Source organism: Sarcophilus harrisii, chromosome 4 (assembly GCF_902635505.1).
Source record: "Sarcophilus harrisii chromosome 4, mSarHar1.11, whole genome shotgun sequence".
Taxonomy (NCBI): domain Eukaryota; kingdom Metazoa; phylum Chordata; class Mammalia; order Dasyuromorphia; family Dasyuridae; genus Sarcophilus; species Sarcophilus harrisii.
Window position 1 is genome coordinate 358,597,513 of NC_045429.1, and position 20,038 is coordinate 358,617,550.

At 39.7% G+C, this 20,038-nt stretch overlaps 1 protein-coding gene across 5 annotated transcripts; it reads left to right on the forward strand.

Moving 5' to 3' along the window:
• The first annotated feature begins 566 nt into the window (after window positions 1-566).
• On the forward strand, window positions 567-19,394 carry RHBG (Rh family B glycoprotein). 5 transcript variants are annotated; one of them, XM_031966767.1, is made up of 11 exons: window positions 4,919-5,038; window positions 9,279-9,402; window positions 10,883-11,069; window positions 11,821-11,971; window positions 12,233-12,380; window positions 14,918-15,084; window positions 15,545-15,682; window positions 16,089-16,222; window positions 16,470-16,591; window positions 17,909-17,982; window positions 18,698-19,394. In XM_031966767.1, exons 3-11 carry the CDS (start codon window positions 10,903-10,905, stop codon window positions 18,764-18,766), a joined length of 1,170 nt encoding a protein of 389 aa, XP_031822627.1. In that variant the 5' UTR covers window positions 4,919-5,038; window positions 9,279-9,402; window positions 10,883-10,902; the 3' UTR covers window positions 18,767-19,394. The 5 variants fall into 5 exon arrangements, with proteins under 5 accessions (XP_003768141.1, XP_031822626.1, XP_031822627.1 ...); XM_003768093.4 differs by lacking the exons at window positions 4,919-5,038; window positions 9,279-9,402 and adding an exon at window positions 567-829; XM_031966768.1 differs by lacking the exon at window positions 9,279-9,402.
• Window positions 19,395-20,038: the final 644 nt, after the last annotated feature.

Sequence of the window (20,038 nt, forward strand, 5' to 3'; positions counted from 1 at the left end):
TAATCATTAATGCTGGGAGATTCCCATCTGTTTATCTCTCTTCTTCATCTCTTTATTTTTTTTAAGCAATCAAAATATTGAGTAATTCCCCAATTCCCTTATTTTAACCCTGGAGATGACAGTGCCATATGTTTCCCGCAGGTGGCAACTGTCTATGAGTTTGTGGTCTTCAAAGCTCTCCACAGTTAAAGCTTTGGAGATGGAGCACATAATGGAATCTAAGCAGCTAGATTTCTCTGCTTGTCTTTTATTTAATGTTCTTTCCTAGGGAGCTGATACAAAGAACCAGACTTCCCAAATGTAATCTCTCTGTTGATTAATTAGGATCTCTGGTTAGACCATAGACACATCCTATGACTTTGTAACTATATGAGTTTGTAACTGTAACACCTGGATTTCTTGATTTCCCCTTTTCTTCTTCATAGAGTTGGCTGAATGAAGCTCCTGTTCATTCTTAGCAGTTTTATTTCCCTTGTCTTCCCTTGTCTAGACTCTGGGGAGGGGGAAGATGGGTTAGGGGGTGGATCTTTCTTCCAGAGTGGGAGTGGCCTCTGGCTCCCTAATGAAGCCACCCCACACTCCTGCTGAGTTTGTCTTTCAGTCTCAGACTCTTGGAAGCCAGCAGCTCCTTCTCGAGGTCCCATGGCCAGGAATTCCAGCCACACTGCAGGTTTGAGGGTGCAACTGCCCCTACTCTGCCTCCTCTTTCAGGCAGCCATCGTTATCCTCTTTTCATTTTTTGTCCGGTACAACCATGAGACAGATTCCTCCCTCTGGCACCAAAGCAACCACAGCATTATGGACAATGACTTTTATTTTCGCTATCCAAGTGAGTTTGGGGATTCCTAGAGATTAAGCAAGGGATGGGAGGGCAGTCCCCTGGGTGAAGGGAATTCACTGGTATCTTCCACTCCCATGTGGGACATCTGTAACTATTTCTTCCTAGGAATGAAATTCATTTGCCTGGTACTTGTCACTGTATAAATACTGCATACAATTATCTACATTAATGAAGGAGGAATGGTGGCTTGGGCAAATCAAAGACCATTTCTCTTTGACTTGGGGATGAATTCTGTAATGCTTTGGGGGAACAGATTTATCTTCCCAATTATGTTTTGTTTGGCTGATATTAAAATGAGCCTGCATTCCTGTGCATTTGTCTGATGATAGGGGCAGGCAGTTGGAAGGTAGCTGGGGGAAGCCAGCATGTGGTGAATATTTGGCATAAATAATACACAAATTGGATAGCTCATATGCAAATGATCAAGCAGTTACTATATCACGAACCACTTGTTGAGGATCTTGGCATCTAATACTCTCAAACCCTCTCCCCCCCCCCCCCCCCCCACCCAAATAGCAAAACTGAAAAAACAACCTTTACAATTTCAGAGTGCAATAGCGAATCATCCACAGGAATTTTTCCTCCCAGCACTCTTTCAGCGTGCCTGTATACCGATGCCTGTTCATTTGAGATGTCTTTCCCATGGAGAAATAAATTCAAAAAATACTGAAAGGAAAGAAAAGATATTCTTAATCTCCCATCCTAAAGACTAAAGTTATATAGTCTATAGCAGAAGCTTAACTGGGGAGAAAAGCTACTAGACTTCTATGTTGAACCTATTTTTATGATGGTTGCTGTTTAGGTGATTTTTTTAGACCAGTTCTTCCTATCTCTCATGGGCCAACCCCATGACACATCAGCATGGAAGCCTTGACCTGTTTCTTTCCTGACTTAGCCCCCTCTTAGACAGCCTGGTGGGAACCTGTTCCCAGGAGCTCCCCACATTGGTACTCAACTTATTGCAGATACCTGATCAGGTTTAGCTTTAATGAAACTCAGAACTCCTGAACTCAAGCAGTCCACTGACTTGGGCTTCTCCAACAGTACGAACTACAGAGGTGCCCCAACCACCCTGACTGTTTGTAGTAAACCATAAGTGTCTGAAGCAGATTTGAACTCATGAAAATGAGTCTTTTTGATTTCAATATAGACCTTAGATTTTCCCTACCTGAAAAATTAGGAAAAGCCTATTTTACTCCTCTCCTGGGCTGTGAGAATTTAAGGGGATGAGAATGTAATATATAACATTCTAGGGTATTATTATCATAATTTCTCTCATCAGAATTATTGGGAACACTGATCCCCTGGAGGTAAGTGAAACCCAAAAGGATGACAGAGTAGAGTGGGCAAAAATTTGCTTTAGGGAGGGAAGGACAGACTTTAGGCAACACCTGACAAATAAGGGATGTGATAGTAAATTAATAATCACTTTTATATGAACATAATTTTTATATGAACAAATATAAATTATATTACCATATCTTCTGAACATCTGGTTTTGCAAGCTCCACTTTTCTCCAGAGTAACCCATCTTTGCATTTTAGGAAATTATTGACAAAGTCTAACATTTATCTCTTTTACTAAAATTAGAATGATACTGGTGATTTCTCACTCATACATAATATGCATTAGGTGAATTGCCTTTGAAAGGATATCAGTGAAATTTCTGAGCCATCTCAAAAGCCCTCTTTCCACCCTTCCACCCCCCCCCCCCACCCTCCACCCCGCCCCCATTGTTCTGGACTTTTCTACTATGTGGACTTAGGACCTTAAGGGGTGGAATTCTTTTAAGAGAAGCTGAGAGTCCAGGGCTTTGATGGTCACCGTCGTGCACCTATTCCCATGACGTATGGAAAGATAGATGTATCCTTCGGACTCTTTCATTTGGAAGATTAAAGGGAGTTACTGTGGCTGTTGACTTCTCTGTGGAATTGGCCAATACCAATGTCATTGCCTTTGACTGAGAGTCTGCTGCCTTCACTTAGTCTGTGCTCTTACAATCATAGGACACTAATAAAGGACATAGTCCAACTCTCCCAGTACAGATGAGAAAACAAAGCCCCATAGAGGTTAAGTTCAATGTAATAAATATGTATTAAATGCCTACTGTGTACAAAGAATTATATTAGTTGCTGGGAGAGATATCAAAGATGTTATTTTCCTTATAACTTAATAGGAAATGATTAAAATTACTATAATTTATAACTTTAGATTACTGTAACAACCCTAGTTATAGTAATGACTATAATACAAATTAAGAAGCTATGTGATAAATACGTAAAAGATTTTTGTACTGTTCGTGTTATGAGGAAAGATCATATCTAACTAGACAGCTAGCAGGAATGGAGATAAAACCTTCTTACAAAAGATGTCTTTTCTGGGATTAGACTACAGAAAAGGCTGTGACACTGAAATGAGAGAGTTTTCAGTTAGATGTCAGAAACACCTTGATAGCAGAAGTCTAGGAAACCTGAAATCAGGTGTGTAGTGGGGTTAGGAATGGGGAGGCTATGGAATCTTCTTCAAGGAGGAGAATGATTAGTTATTGCATGTGTCTGAAATGTAGCTCTAGGAAAAGACAGTCAAAAAGGGGACTTTTCCAGGATTTCAACCTCTAACTTCCCTGCCTCTTCAGGCCTCTGTTATCTCCTTTTAAAGACTAGACCATGGAGAGTCTAGACTACAGAGAGTAGTATAGCAGCTGATTTAGTTGTGTCCAACTCTTTGTGAAACCATTTTCTTGGCAAAGATACTGGAGCCCTTTGCCATTTCCTTCTCCAGCTTGTTTTACAGAGATGGAAACTGAGGCATACTGGGTTAAGTGACCTGTCCAAGGTCATATAGCTAAAAAATATCTGAAGTCAGATTTTAATTCGGGACTTTCTGACTCCAGGCTCTGTAGTGACTATCCCTAACTCAGTGCTTTCTTGTTATAGAAGCTCTTTGAAGGCAAAGACTATTTCTTTTTATGTTTTTATGTTTCTAGAGCCTAGCACAGTAGCCTGCACTTAGTTGGTGCTTAATGATTGTTTGCTAAAGTGGAAAAGTGAGTCTAATCACAAAGATAGGAAAATTTCACCAGGAGAAAGAATAGTCTTCAGTCACCTTGTTCCAGTATTTGGGTTGTAGTTGAAAGAGCTTTGGGGACATGAGTTTTGATGCCAAACAAACCAAGTAGTGGTGTAAATATTATTGCCATTTTAAAAGAAATGACAGCACTGTTAGTCAAGCAGGAAATAGAATCTTGAACTCTCTTAGATAATTGAAGTCCAATTATCTAAGGTCCTGGCCTTAATGGGAAGAATAGCGAATCTTTTTCACTGTCTGTATATTCAGAACCATTCCAATGAATGCATTATAAGTATGAATTAAAAAAGAATCATGCAGTAGGCCTGAAAGAAATTGTTCTTATTGATTCCTTACATCATTTCCCACAACAACTGCTTATTTTTCTGACTTTGTTTCCAATCACACCCCAACTCCCACTTTTAAAGCAGATGATATAGTTTCTTCTTAACTGAGAACTCAGATGGAGGTCATCCAATGTGAGATTCCCTCAGGCTCTTCTCCATTTACAAAAATTTCCCAGTATTATCATCTTCTCTATCTTCCTTCCATTTAATCACAGAAGAACTCATAAAGAAGTCTCTAGTGAAGACGCCTGGGGGTCTGTGCTTTGCCCTGGGTTCAACATTATGATTTGGATAAAGACATGCTTATCAAATTTTGCAAAGAACATAGCTAAGAAAGATGACTAACCCACTAGGTGACAAAATCAGTTTTCACAAATATTTATACAGGTTAGAAAATGGATGAATTTAATGAAATGAAATTTAATAGAAATAAACATAAAGCTTTACATTCAAGTTCAAAAGGTTGAATTCATGAATACAAAATGACAGACACATGGTTACACAGCAATTTGTCTGAAAAAGATCTCAAGATTTTAATGAATTCCAAGATCAGAATTGGTCAACGATATTATATAGTAGTTTCATTGAAAGGAGAGCAATCAGATTGTTGAAGAACCTCATTATGATGCCATAGACAGACCTACCGAAAGAACTGAGAACCTTTAGTCTGGCTTGTATGGGACATGCTGTCTTCAGATCCTTGAAAGGTAGTGTTGTGGAAGAGGAATTGTTCCATTTGGCTTCATGGGTAGAATTAGGAGATATGGGTAGAAATTGCTAACAGGTAAGTTAGAGTTGCTATAGAGAAAAAACTTAACCATTAGAGTTATTAAAAAGTAAAAAGAGCTACTTTGTTAGGCAATGGGTTCCTCCTAATTGGAGTTTTTGAAACCATTATTGAATGAATATTTTTTGGAAAATTTTCTTCAGGTGTAAGTTATGGCTTGTGAGGTCTCTTTAAATTCTGAAAAAAAAATTCTAATTTTTCAAAGCTATCTCTATTTTTTACTAAAGTTAATCCCTTTATTTGGCACCCTTAATTCTATTCCTTCCAGACCTCACTCCAGTAAAGATTGGCCTCTGTAATGCATCTTCAATCTTTTCTTGTCCATAAACAAGATCACATCTTCTTCCATCCAGCTACCACATTATTTCTTTCCTTCTCCTCACTGTCTATCCATTTCAATTAAGTCTGACTCTTCCAGTCCCCATTCAAGGTTTTATTGGCAAAGACACCATACTAGATTATTTTATAGATGAGAAATTGAGGCAAACAGAATTAAGTGATTTGCTCAGAATTATTTAGCTATTAAGAGTTTGAGGCAGATTTGAACTCAAGATGATATCTTCCTTCTTATAAGCTCAATGCTCAATTGGGCCACCCAGATATCTTGAAAAAATATAAATCCTTTGTGACATTCTCTTCCTTCTCCTTCCCCCCTCCCTTCTTCCTTCCTGCCCCTACTTTGTTGAGACTACTTTCCAAAGTCACTGAGGCAGTTATGTAGAACATACCTGGAGTCAGAAAGGCTTAAGGTTTTAAAACCATAATTGAATGAATATTTTTTGGAAAGTCTTTTTTCAGGTGTAAGTTATGGCTTCTGAGGTCTTTAAATTCTAAAATGAAATTCTGATTTTTTTCCAAAATTATCTCTATTCTTCACTAAAGTTGACCATCTTACCTGGCAGGCTTCATCCTATTCCTTCCAGACCCTTGCTCCAACAAAAATCAGCATACTCTCTCTCTTTCATTTTCAATCAGATAGCCCTAGTGCAGAAGCAATTCTCTTGACTTTCTCCTCCCATCCAGCCACTATATTATTTCTTTCCTCTTCACTATCTAGCCATTTCAAATCTGGCCTCAGACTCTTGGCTGTATGACCCTGGGCAAGTCCCCTTATCCCAGTTGCTTCTCCCCCCCAATCATGAAGTCACCAATGATTCTGAATCACCAAATCTTTTTTTCCCCCCAAGTTTTAACCTTTCTCAGTCTCTCTAAAGCATTTGACATCATTGACCTATTCCTCTAACTAGATATTTCTCCTCTTAGCTCAAAGAGAATATACTGTTAACTTGTTTAATCACTTCTCTGTTTCTTATAGTTTCTTACTCTTCCTAACTCTTTAAGGCAAATGATCCATAAAGTACTGTCTTATGAATGCTCTCTTCCTTCTTTCTGTTCTTCCTTTCCTTGAATTTCATTCACTCTCAGAGCTTTAGCTTTTACTTTAACACAGTTAAATTCCAAATCTAGCTACATCACTGGCCTTTCTTCTGTATTCAGACCCTCATCTCCAAAGGGTTTCAAAACCTCAACATCTCAGATTCATTATTTTCTTTTTCTTTCTTTCCTTCCTTTCCTCCTTCCCTCCTCCTCTTTCTTTCTTTCTTTCTTTCTTTCTTTCTTTCTTTCTTTCTTTCTTTCTTTCTTTCTTTCTTTCTCTCTTTTCTTATTTCTTCTTTCTTTTTTCTTTTCCTATTTCTTCTTTTTTCTTTTCTTTTTCTTTTTTATTGTTTATAATTTTTATTTGTTTACTTGCTTGCTTGTTTTTGGCCAAGCAATTGGGATTAAATGACTTGCCCAGGGTCACACAGCTAGGAAGTGTTGGGATCCTCAAACTACAGCCCGCGGGCCAGATGCAGCAGCTGAGGACGATTATCTCCTTCACCCAGGGCTATGAAGTTACTTTATTTAAAGGCCCCCAAAACAAAGTTTTTGTTTTTACTATAGTTCGACCTTCCAATATGTTGTCTGAGGTACAGTGAACTGGCCCCCTATTTAAAAAGTTTGAGGACCCCTGTGAGACCGTATTTGAATTCAGGGCAGGTGCTCTATAAATTCATCATTTCTGAAGCTGCTTTTTCCTTAAAGCCTGTTCTTCTTTTTGACTTATCTCTTGTTTTTGTCAAGGGCACCACCATACTTATTCTTCTATGTGTATAATCTTGGCGTTATCTTTGACTCTTTCTACTGCTTCATCTGTCATAGTCAATCAATGACAAGGTCTGTCAATACTCCCTTTAGAACTACTCTTGCATCTCTCCTCTCCACTCTTATTTCCACAGCTGTCATTCCTTATCACCACCCACCTGCACTATTGCAGTAGTCTCATAATTACAACCATGTTACATGCTACTCAATTAACCTCTCACCTCTAGGATAAAATGCAAAATCACCTGTTTGGTGTCCAAAGTCATCCTCCTCCCTCAGTCCCTTCCACATACTCTTCAGTTCAGGGGCCCTGGCCTCCTTGCTGTTATAAGAACAAGCTATTCTATTTCTCAGCTCCAGCAATTGTGTCTGGCTGCCTCTGGCTCCCCAGCTTTCTTTTAGTCCCAGCTAAAATCCTTTTTTCTATAGGAGGCCTTTTCCAACCTTTTAAAATTCTAGTGCCTTCCCTCTTTTAATTATTTCCTACTTACCTTATAGATAACTTATTTGTACATATTTGTTAGCTTATGATCTCCTCAACTAGATCATGTAATGACTGTCTTTGCCTTTAAAAAAATATATCCCTTGTGTTATTATTAGCACAATGAGTGTCTGGCACATTTTTGTTGTTGTTCAGCTGTTTTCAGTCATGTATGACTCTTTGTGACCCTATTTGGGATTTTCTTGGCAGAGATATTGGAATGGCTTGCCTTCTTCAAATTATTTTACATTTGAGAAAATGGAGGCAAAAAGTGTTAAGTGACTTGCCTAGGATCACATAGTTGGTTAGTATCTGAGGGCAGATATGAATAAAGTAAGCTGAATCTTCCTGATTTCAGGTCCAGTATGCTATCCATCTATCTTAGCTGCCCAGTGTATGACATATGCTTAATAACTTAATAACTGCTTATTGACTGATAGATTCTTGAAAGGTCTTCTTGCCCCCATTCTTTCCCAATCCCGAGCCATTCTTGAGGTTCCTACTTATGTCACATTTCCTCAAAAAGTCTTCATTATCTTCATATTGGTTACTGGAATTCTAACATCTTAGTTTGCCATTCAAGGCTCTTCACAATTTAGTGTCATTCTGCTATTATCTCATAACAGGTTGACCATTCTGGCTCCTGAACACACACCTCTCCTCTCACTTAGATGCTTTTGTTTACACTATACCTTATGCCTATCATGTTCCTTCCCCCTCCTAAACTGCTGAATAGATGCTGTATGTTATAATAGAAAGAGGAATGAATTTGGAGACAAAAGACCTGGATTCAAAATCTACTTAGTCAGTTACTAGCTGTGCAACTTTGGGACAAGTCTCTTAACTCTGTGCCTCCATTTCTATATTGTAAAGTGAAAGAATCGAGTTATATTACTTTTAAAGCTTTAAATCTGTGTTGCTGTGAATTCCTTTCAATACCCATTCTTTAAAGTCTAATTGAAATGATTCCTCATTCATGGTTTTTTTGACACCTAAAAATGATGATGTTCTTCCCGCCTCTAATTTCATGTATCACTTTTTGTACTTTTCCAATCAATATCGTATCAAAATTATGTGTGTGTGTTAACCTACTACACTGAGAGCTCCCTGTGGGTGGGGTTCTCTTATCGAAACTGAATCTCCCTCAGCAACCATCCTTAGGTTCTGCACATAGCAGAGGCTCAATAAATACAAATTGATTTTCATTGTGGCTTCCTGTATGCAGGGTTTTAAGCTTTTTTTTTTTTTTTTAAACTTTCCCTAGGTGCCAGGAGATAGATAGTAGAGTGTGGTTACATCTGGGTGTGTTTGCTACAGGTAGAGTCTTGTTTTCTCAATAACTGGAAAGGTAGGAAGAGAATGGATGTGATGGAACAAGAAGAATATTTCGAAACCTGGGCAGGTCCAAGTCTATGGACTTATAGTCAGAATTGTGAACCTCTCTATGGATATGATGAATCTGCCTACATTTATATTCAATTATTAATTATATAAAAGTAAATTTCATCTGTTTTTTTGTTTCCTCTGATGTGGGTTTTTAATCCCAACACAGGCCTCTGTTCACAAACTTCCCCAAAATACCTAAACATTTCTCTTTACCTCACTTTCCAGAATCACAGAATCTGAGTTGGAAGAGACTTCAGATGTCATTTAGAACAAGTGATGATTCTAAACAGGAAACCATTCTTCTACATACCTGACAAGTGTGGGGTCATCTGACCCTTCCCAGATACAGGTTTCCTATGTTCTCTAAAGTTTTTCTCTTATTTTCTTTACTCTGTTACATGGACTCCTCCAAACTAAAGGTTCTTAGCATGGCTGTGTAGAAGGGTCCTAGGTCTCCAGAAAGATGACATTGGGTATTAGCCAAATTTTTATGGTCAGATTGATCAAAATACATTATCCCGTGCCATTTAAAAACCTACAAGAAACAAGTAACACATAACTTTGTTCTGTTCAGCTCTCCTTAGGCCCAGAAGTTGGACATAACTGGTAGATCTCTATTAGCATCCACATGTATAATAAAGAAAACCCTTCCCATATAAATCCATTCTTAGCATTTCAATCTATATCTGGAAACTTTCCTCATTCAATGGATTTCTGGAGAATACAAACTCATTTTAATATCTGTCTAGCTACAGTAGGAAAAGTAATTTTGCTCATAGAAAATCATATATTATATTCTAAAGCTAAATAAGTTATTATTAACAGTGTCTCTGCTACTTTTTTGAGGCAAATAATGAAATTTTATGAAATAGGCATATAACTGGAGGCCAAAAGGAAATATACAAAAATGGGGACAAGAGGAGAAACCTAGTAGTATTAAGGCAGAAGGGATACAGACAAAAGAAAGAACTTCCCAAAAGATAGGAATGCTTGAGTAGAGGAATGAGGGAGAGGAGAAAGGAAATCTCACGAAGTTCCATCTCTTAGAGTGAGAATGAAGATGTTGGCACTGGATCAAGGCAGATGAAGGTTATGCAATATTTAAACAGCTGACAATGTGAGAGATATGGGGACAGAGAAGGTGTGGTAGGGAATATTCCCAAAAAAATAGTTCAAATTTTCTTGCCTTTCAAAGTGGGATGATAACCCAGTCCTTTCTTTGTTATCCCAAAGGGTCTATGAATAGATTTCAAAGTGAGGGAGGGAATCTGTGAATTTGGGAAAAGTTATATTTTCACCTCAGTATTTCAATGTAATTGGCTTCTTTTGTAATCCTATGTTTGTTGTGCATTTGACTAATTTTTTTAATTGAAGCTTTTTATTTTTGAAACATATGCAAGGATAATTTTTCACCATTGATCCTGTGCATTTAACTATTATTCTTGCTAGAGGGGTCCATAGCACAAAAAGGGTTAAGAACCTCTCCTTTAGAGGGACCCAAGACTCATCTGAGGGATACTGGCTCAAACTGCCAGGCCCTGGGAAATAGTCAAAGGACAAAGTGAAGTCATTCACCCCCCACCCCTGCCACACTTGGGGAGTTTTATAGGCTCATTGTGCAGCTCTGAGGCAGTTCAGGCCAGCCTAAAGAGGAGAAAGCAACATGGGGAAGAAGGGCAGGAACTGGAGGGCCATTCGGGGCGTGGTGGAGGGAAGAGGGGCAGAGGGAGCACTTTCCTTTTAATTCGGTGGGAATCAATCTAATGAGGTCTCATGGTGTTTCTTCCAGATCCAAGTGTCTGATCTCAGATTCTTGCTTCTCCCTTTAGGTTTCCAGGATGTCCATACCATGATCTTCATCGGTTTTGGTTTTCTGATGACCTTCCTACAACGCTATGGATTCAGCAGCATTGGCTTCAACTTTCTCCTCTCAGCCTTTTCTTTGCAGTGGTCCACTCTGGTCCAGGGTTTCCTCCACTCCTTTCATGAAGGAAAGATCTACATTGGTGTGGAAAGGTGAGAGAGTGTGATGAAAGACCAGAAAGAGTTCTCTCTTCTCTTTTTCTTTTCCTTTAGAGCCACATTCAGGAGTCCATATGGTAACTTGTAGGTACATAGAACCTCCCTAACATCTATTTCTCCAGAAAGCTTCCCTGAATAGCCCATTTTTAAACACAAAGCTCTCTTGTATAGGTGAGGAAGGCAGAGGCTAATCAATTTTTGTTTTAGTTTGTTGCCTAATCCCTAGGCCCATTGCTTTATTATCCCACTGCTACTATTTTAAAAAATCTGTTTCTTTTAGCTATAGCATAGCTTTTTTTTTTTTCTATTTTGTTTGATAACTCATATTCTTTTTCCTCTGCTCTCTCTCCACCCCCAATCTGTTTCTTTGAGCTCTCCTCCAAGACTCTGATTTTTTTTTTAAGCTCCAGTATTAGAACTACGGTCAGAAGATCTGGGTTCAAGTGTGACCTCTGCCTCTTGGTTGGCAGCTAAAACAACCCTGAACTATTCACTATATTTCTCTCAGCCTAAGTTTCTTTTTGGTCAGATGATGAGAACATGGCAATATCAATTTCACAACATGTAGTTAAGCTCAAATGAGAAAGTTATTTAGAATATTTGGAAATTGAAAAGAACATTATTTCCTTGTAGCCCTGGGCAAGGATCAGTTTTTTCTTTCTTGAAGTGTGTTTTTGATTATTTCCTATTCCTACTGTGGAACACTCTCTCCTCCTCTTACCTTCCAACATCCTATTCTTTCCAGCATGATCAATGCTGATTTCTGCACTGGAGCTGTTCTGATTTCATTTGGGGCCGTGTTGGGCAAAACTAGCCCTGTACAGCTGCTGCTCATGTCTCTACTGGAGGTGACACTGTTTGGGATCAATGAGTTCATCCTCCTCAATCTTCTTGGGGTGAGAGCCTAGAATTATTTCTTCTCCCCACTTCCCTAGGATGTGACTATAATAATAATAGGGAGGGTAACATGTTAGATCTGAGAAGTTTTCAGGAAAAAGGGAGTGATTGACGTTTACAAAAGGGAAGGGAGGTAGACACTTGGTGCAGGGGACCAATCTCATTGAAAATCCGGGGGTGGAAAAAGTGAAAATAGAGGATTGGGAAGGAGGAAGGAGGCAGAACATTGGCCCTTCCCTCACTAGTTTCTTCCCTACCAGGTGAAAGATGCTGGGGGCTCCATGACCATCCACACCTTTGGTGCCTACTTTGGGCTTGTTCTCTCTAGAGTTCTTTACCGATCGCAGCTGGACAAGAGCAAACACCGGGAAGGCTCTGTGTATCACTCAGACCTCTTTGCTATGATTGGTAAGGGACCAGGGCAGGCCTGAGAACAGAGGAAGGCTCAGTATGGCTTACATGCCCTAGTGGGAACCAACACTTGAGAAATGATCCTAATGTTAATGCTCCATTCAGACACAACCTTTAATGTCTACTGGAAGGATTATTAGGAAATAAAATTAAGCTTCTGTGAGAAGCTCATGTGAAAAAGAGGTAAAGTATTTATGCCATTTTAAAAAAGTTTTTCAAAAATACAGTTCTTACCTCTTTTAAGAGGCAACTTTTGTATAAATGTACAAAACATTTTAATTCTATGTAAGGAAAAACTTAATGCTGTCCAAAAGTGGAATAGGCTACCTCCAGAAGTCATGGTTTCTCCATAACTGAAAATTAGCAAGCAGAGGCTGGGAAGAGGTAACATGATGTTGATGTAAGATCTTTGGGATCTTTGTTTTAATAATTTCTAGGATCTCAGTTGCACTTCCTTAAGATTCAGTTCTGGGGACAAACTTCATGAGTATGACCTCTTCATTTACTATATAGGTTTGAATGCTTCATCTACCATTTAAAATTTTTGCCTATGTGTGGTAGTATTTTCTAATTTGAAGATAACCTCATGCAGATAACAAAAATGACCAAAGGCTATAGAGATAATAGAAATAATTGGGAGCTCAGAGAACCTGAGCACAATTTTTACTCTTCCACTAGCCTTATTTGACCTTGAGCAAGTAACTTTACTTTTCTTGAGATTCATTTTTCCCATCTGTAAAATGAAGAGGTTGAACTGGATGATCTTGAAGATGCCATTTTATCTTTGAGTCTGTAATGCTATTATGAAAACAAAGCAGGAACAAAAAACAATAATGGATGTACTTTTCATGTGCTGTTTCCTAAACACATTTTCTCCAGATTGCTTTTATTTTTAATTGGTGGCAATCTAGCCTATGCTTACAGCTCAATTAGGAGTTGATTGCAGTTTGCAGCTCTGGTGTCTCAACAAGATTCCAGGGTTATTGCAGCCTTTGCCTCAGTGCTGGAAATTCCAGGGTCGAAGCTCTATGTGAACTTGACCAAGTTAATCATTGTAACCTTCCCCCTCTACATGAAAGTATTTAGGGCCTTATTATCTGATTGTGGTTAGTCAAGCCACCATAGTGGCCATAAAAGCCTCTTTTGTTCTCTTCACTCCATATATTCCACTCAGAATAAAACTCCAAAGGTAGAAGATGACAATTATCCAGACTCCTCCGATTTCCATGAATTATCTTCTTCTCCCATAGGCTATAATGTGACATGAGGCAAAAGTATGTTCCTTGCTTCCTTTTCTATCTATGGAGTCCAGGACTACACCATGAGACATAGTGAAAAGATCACTGAGCCTGAATTCTGACCTTATAATTTGCTAGCTATGTGACTTTAGGCAAGTAACACAATCTCTCCCAGCTTCAGTTTCCTCATGTGTTAAATGAGAATATTAATGTTTTGTACTCTCTACCTCATAGGGATGTTTTAAGGATAAAATATAAAGTCCTTTGTAACATTCATATGTACCATAAATGTGTTGTTATTCATATGTTTTGTCTTAACATTCAAGAGGAATTATTCACTAATTCCTTCAGTTAGTCCCTCTCCAGATCTGTTTCTTTTAAGCATGTATTAATACAGGACATCTCCGTTTGTTTTTGTTTTTCTGTCTCTCTTAATATAGATCATAATACAGACCTGAAGTATATCTTTTAATACTATTTATATTCATTGAATATTTATTTATATTCCCCATTCTTAAGTCTAAAAGAGGATCATAGAATATTCTACATTGAGATCAATATTTACTTGAAGTGTTTTGCAAACATTAAAACTTTATTTAATTGTATACAGTTGTATTTCATGATTGGTACAGTAAGACAGGCAGTATAGGTGAACTGTGGAGACAGGAAAAGAACTGCAGCAGTCAGTGGTACTAAGAAATGTACCACTTCTCTTGAATGTCAGTGGCTCACATCCACCTTACAAAAGGCAATTATTTTCAGTGCTGGGATTTGAAGACTGGTCTTCATCACATTGCTTGTTCAGGATGTGGTAAGAGGAGACTAGGGAGAGAATAGGAAACAGGTGGGTTCTTGTCTCAGAGAAGCAGCACAGCTGTTGGGTTTGTTATTCTATAAATTTAGTTTTGAGGCTGTGGGTATGATTTTCAGGGTACAGAAGGGAGGAGGAGCCATGTTACTGAGCTGCCCAAGATCTGGGATCATGAGATTAGTAATAGTGTGTCATAAAGTCACCAGAAGCTACATCTTCTACAGTATTTTCTACAGTCCACTTTTAGATAGCATTATTTTTCCTTACATAGAATTTCAGAAAAATTATAAGGTCAGAATTCAGGCTCAGTGATCTTTTCACTATGTCTCAAGGGGGATGTCTAATTGAAAGACTCTGGCAGACACATAGATTTATATCTTCCGTTTCTTTCCTCCAAAAAACATTCTAAAGTTTTTTTTTTTTAAACTTACTTTATGTGTATGTATGCCCCTTGAGAGAAAAAGTTCCTTTCTCTTGCTTTATAGGAACCATCTTCCTGTGGATCTTTTGGCCAAGCTTCAATTCAGCCATTACTCATACTGGGGATGGTCAGCACCGAACAGCCCTCAACACATACTACTCCCTGGGGGCCAGCACCTTGAGCACTTTTGCCTTATCAGCCCTCCTAAACAGAGAGGGAAAGCTGGACATGGTAAGAGCATTTAGCAGGACTAAACTTCCTAATTCTATGAGTTTGGATGCTATGAATGCTTCTCTTCTCAGCCCATGCCATTAAAGGAACAGAGAACAGCCATGGGAAGAAGGGAAGTACTGGGAATGCAAAAGGGAGCTTGAGGATTGGTTTCCACCATTTAAATGACTGAAAGATTCTGCAGGAAGATAAATTTGTATGGGCTTCATCTACACTTATGGCAATGGAAAGGATTGGTGTGATAGCAGGAAATGTGGAGATCAGATTGCAAAAGGGATATTTAGAAATGGGAAGAACCATAATAGGAGAGTCCTTGGGATGGGATGGGATGACAAAAATGTGTGGGGTTGAGGGGGAGCTCTTGATCACTGAGACGGGATGGATATAATGACTTTAGAAAGACTTTTCTCCTGATTTTCCACTATCATTTTAACTCCTCCTTTCTCCCATATCCTTTAAGGTCCACATTCAGAATGCAGCACTGGCAGGTGGGGTGGTTGTGGGGACTTCTGCAGAAATGATGATTACGCCTTTTGGGGCTCTAGTTGCTGGATTCCTGGCTGGGACCATCTCCACTCTGGGATACAAATTCCTCATGGTATAGTAGTCACTTTCTTCATCATGGGAAAACCAAGAGGTTGAAAGAGTCACCTAAGTCTAGGCCCCAAATGTCCCCAGCCCATATATTTAGCAATTAAATCACCGTGGGCCTGGCTCTTCTTATGGTAGGGAAGAAGGGAGTAGGAAGGAGGAAGTATGGTATAATAGAAAGAGCATTGTATTTGAGTCAAAAGAACTGGGGTTACATACTACTTAACTGTGTGTGACCTTGGGCAAATTAACTGAACTCTTTCTGGCCCCGAGTCTTCTTATCTGTAAAAGTATAGTATTTGGCTGGTTTTAATATTGATTCTGTGAATGGAGAGATTGGGGAGACCATGAAGAGTATGAAACACAGTCCAAAGACATTTATTTGTACAATATCTCTCCCTGGTGTTTCTCAGCCCATCCTTGAGTCAAAGTTCAAAGTCCAAGACACATGTGGAGTCCATAATCTTCATGGGATGCCTGGGGTCCTGGGAGCCCTCCTTGGTGCTCTTGTGGCCGCGTTGGCCACCCATCAAACCTATGGAGAAGGGTGAGTTTGTCTACCCCAAGAAGAGGATACTTTGTACAAGTGGTCAGTTGGGTAATGTTTCTTTGCTCTTTTCCAGACATAGATGCTTTTAGGTTGTCTTTTGAACATCTCTTTTTGGTATATATCATAATACACTAAACTGCTCCAAGGTACCTACTCTTAGTCTCCTATACTCACCATTAGTCTATGCACCTCTCTTTCTGGAATTTTTTTGCCCCAGTCCCAAGTTTTTTTTTTTTTTTTTCAGATTGGAAAAGATATTCCCCTTGGTTGCTAAAGGCCATCGAAGTGCAACATCCCAGGCTGTATATCAACTTTTGGGGCTCTTTGTCACCCTGGTGTTAGCTTCCTTGGGTGGAGGAATTGGAGGTGAGTAAAGAGCTCTCATGTCCACTACCTACTATTTTTGACTCACTATGATTCTGGGGGATAAAAGAAGGGAGGGATGGGTACTAGAATGAGTATAGAAGATGAAAGGAGTTAAGGGTTAGAGAAGAAAAGGGTTGCCACCCTGGAATCCATGGGAATTTTCTTGAGGGAGATGCCATGGGGTAACAACTTTATGGAGTTTAGGATGAAAGAAGCAGGAGGGATGCCAGTTAGATAGAAACCACATTGAGGGGCTGATGGCAGGATGGAGTGGTAGAATTTCTATTCTCATATTTTGGAGAAGAGACTCTTTTTGATATATAGAGTCAGGGTATATGATCTCCAAAGGTGAGGATCATAGCTTTCTACGTAACCTTCCAAGCTTTGCCCTCTATCTCCACCAGAGGGCAGTTCAATCTCAGGTAATAGGGCTGGAGGATAGAGGCACCGTGAATGGGGATGGGGAGAAAAGGTAGAATGAAAATGTCAAAAACCTGGAAATGAACAGAACAATAAACCCAATCCCATCATTTTACTTTTTGTTTTTTGAGATCGAATCTCCCTGTTCTGCTCAGTGGCCACTCAACAGTCCTGATCCCCTTGTTTAGATAGAAATTTTTGGCTGACTCAATTTCTGATCTATCCAATCCACGCCTTCTTGGGTATCCTGGTGACCTTCCTCACTGGAGCTCACTATCTTGGAGCTGGCCTTGGTGTGGACATCTGTTTGACTCTAGCTCAAGTGCTGTTCAGAACTCCCCCACTCAAGTGACCCGCTAGCTTTGGCTTTCCCAGGAGAAAGAATGACAGAGGTATCCATCACCATAACTGGCCCCATCATTTTTAAAGATGGGGAAACTGAGGCCCAAAGAAGGAAATGACTTAACTGGGATCAACAGAGTAAATTAGTGGAAGAGCTAGATCTAGAACACAGATGTTCTAGTCCAACATTCCGCTATTTTACACTGCTTCCCAAGAGATCAGAGCAGCCATGCAGAAATCGGTACATCCACTTCCCTATTCTTCATGAGATCGATAGAGATTTCCTTGTTTGAAAGCCTCTTAGAGATATAGACTTCAGGCAGATCTGAACTCTTCCCTTGTGCTTGACAGAAGAATTTGATCTGAGAATTCATTTCCTTTTGGTTTTCTCAAGTCCAGGATACTAAATTCCTATTCTTTTTACTTTGCAACTCACTTTCCTTGTTATTTCATTTTCTTTCTCTTCTAGTCTTTGTTCTTGTGGTGTCCTCCTTCCTCCACCCCTTCCATGGTGCCCGTTTGAGGAATTTTATGCCCTTCCCCTTCTCTTCTCAGGACTTCTGCTGAAGCTCCCCTGCCTGAGCTCCCCTCCTGATTCCCAGTGTTATGAGGACCAGATCTATTGGGAGGTATAACACAATTGATATTTTGAAAATGTGTCCCTTTGGGCTCTTTCTTTACTAGCATCCCTGTTCTACTCTCACTCTTATGTTCTCATTCCCTCTTTTTTGTGGCTTAAATTCTTTTTCTTAAATCAATTCTTTTCATTCTGCTGCTGAACTGCCCCTCCCCAGCTCTCACTCATGTAATTTTTAATAGTATTTTGTTTTTTTCTAATTATATTCTCTAATTATATTCCCATATATATGGGCTCTTCCTTTACCAGTATCCTTGTTCTACTCTCACTGACAATACATTCTCCTCCTCATTTTCACTTTTTTTTTTTTTAATGTGGCTTAAATTCATTCTCCAATCAATTCTTTTCCTGCCCTTCCTCAGCTCTCACTCATTTAATTTTTAATAGTATTTTGTTTTTTCTCATTATGTATAAAGGCAATTTTTTACATTCTTTTTTTAAACAAAATTTTGTTTCAAGTTTTTCATGCTTCTTGTCTCCTCCACTCTTCCTAAAATAGTAAAACATTTGCTACAGGTTATATATTGCAATTGTGTAAAACATATTTCCACGTTAGCCATGTTCTCTCTTGTCTTACATGTGGAAAGGGTACCACAGAGATGGGAAAAATCACTTCCCACTCCCAAAGCCCAGTATCTTGTACTCCTGACCTCTCTTTTTTCCCCCCCAGCTCTCTCTTTTTATCAGCTACCATTGTTCTGTTCCAGGTTCCTCTTGAGCATGAAGATGAAGTCCAGGGACACTTGAGGTCTGAGGATACAGAGACTCAGGCTTAAACTGTGAACCTTTGCAAGACTTATCATTCTTGTTTGGGGAACAGGGACTCCTATGGGACCTGAGGGATGATGAGGATGCATTATGACTCTTGAATATGGGAGAAGCTCACCTCTTTTGTTGGGAAGTTGTTTGATCTCTCTTGCTGCAAACAGAAATATTCACCAATTAACAGCAGTTCTTGATTGAGAAGAATTTCAGGGACTGGGCCAGAAAACCTACTATGGGAGTGATACAGGGAGAAATGAGACAAAAGGCAGGGAGAATGGGTGTGAAAAGAGCAGGCAGGAGAGAAAGGGCTGTGAAGGATGTAGTATCATTGGGCTGGGTGGAGTCATCATAGGGCAGGTAGGAGTGGAGGGGGATGACATGTCCATGGGATGATAAACACCCCTCCCCCTGATTTATCTGTCTTTCTAGTCTATCTGCTTAGACCTTAGAAATTGATTTATTTATCCCCTGTCACAGAAACACGTTAAATGTTTAACCTGAGACTACTGAAAACTGAGACTATGAAGGCGATTAAATCCCACATCATTTGTACATATCTGTCACTTCTCCTTATTCAATTGAATCTTGGAAGGCCTTCCCATGACCTAACCTCCTTCCATTCTGCTGAAACGCCATATTCCCTAATGTGACAACGAAGTCCATTTGCTATGAAATGAATGATATAGAAAACGGAGCCCCAGGAGATGCCAGACTGGATTCATGGACCCCATTGCTTGACTGAACTGACCCCTAACCTGATTGAAGTCCCTTTCCCTTGGTGGGGAGAATGAATGGGGCATTATGCAGACATTGGAAATGCAGAGATACCCCAGGAGTGGGGGTGGGGGGAAGGACCGAGGGGGAGGAAAGGCCTAAAGGTCACAGAGGCCCCTTCTCGGAAATCTCTGCTACATCACTGACCCATAGTGGTCACTAGAGGGAGCGCCGAGGCAGGCAGAGGAGGACATCAAGCTGGGGTCCAGGCCCAGCTCCCTTTCCAAAAGTCATTCCGGGCTTCCTCTGCCTCCACAAAGAAGGCTACATTCAAATTCCAGTCCAGATGGGTGAGAACATGGGAGCCAGCTCTTCCTTTCACTCCCTTGTTTCATTGAGTCTCCCTTTGGAAAATGTGTCCTACCAACTCAACTCCATCCTGTCTTTTCAATTTAATTCAATAAACACTTATTAGGTGCCCACTGGCAGCTAGATGTCTCAGTGGATAGGGTGCTGGGCCAGGAGGCAGGAAGCCCTGAGAGTGCAAATATGACCTCAGATACTAGATT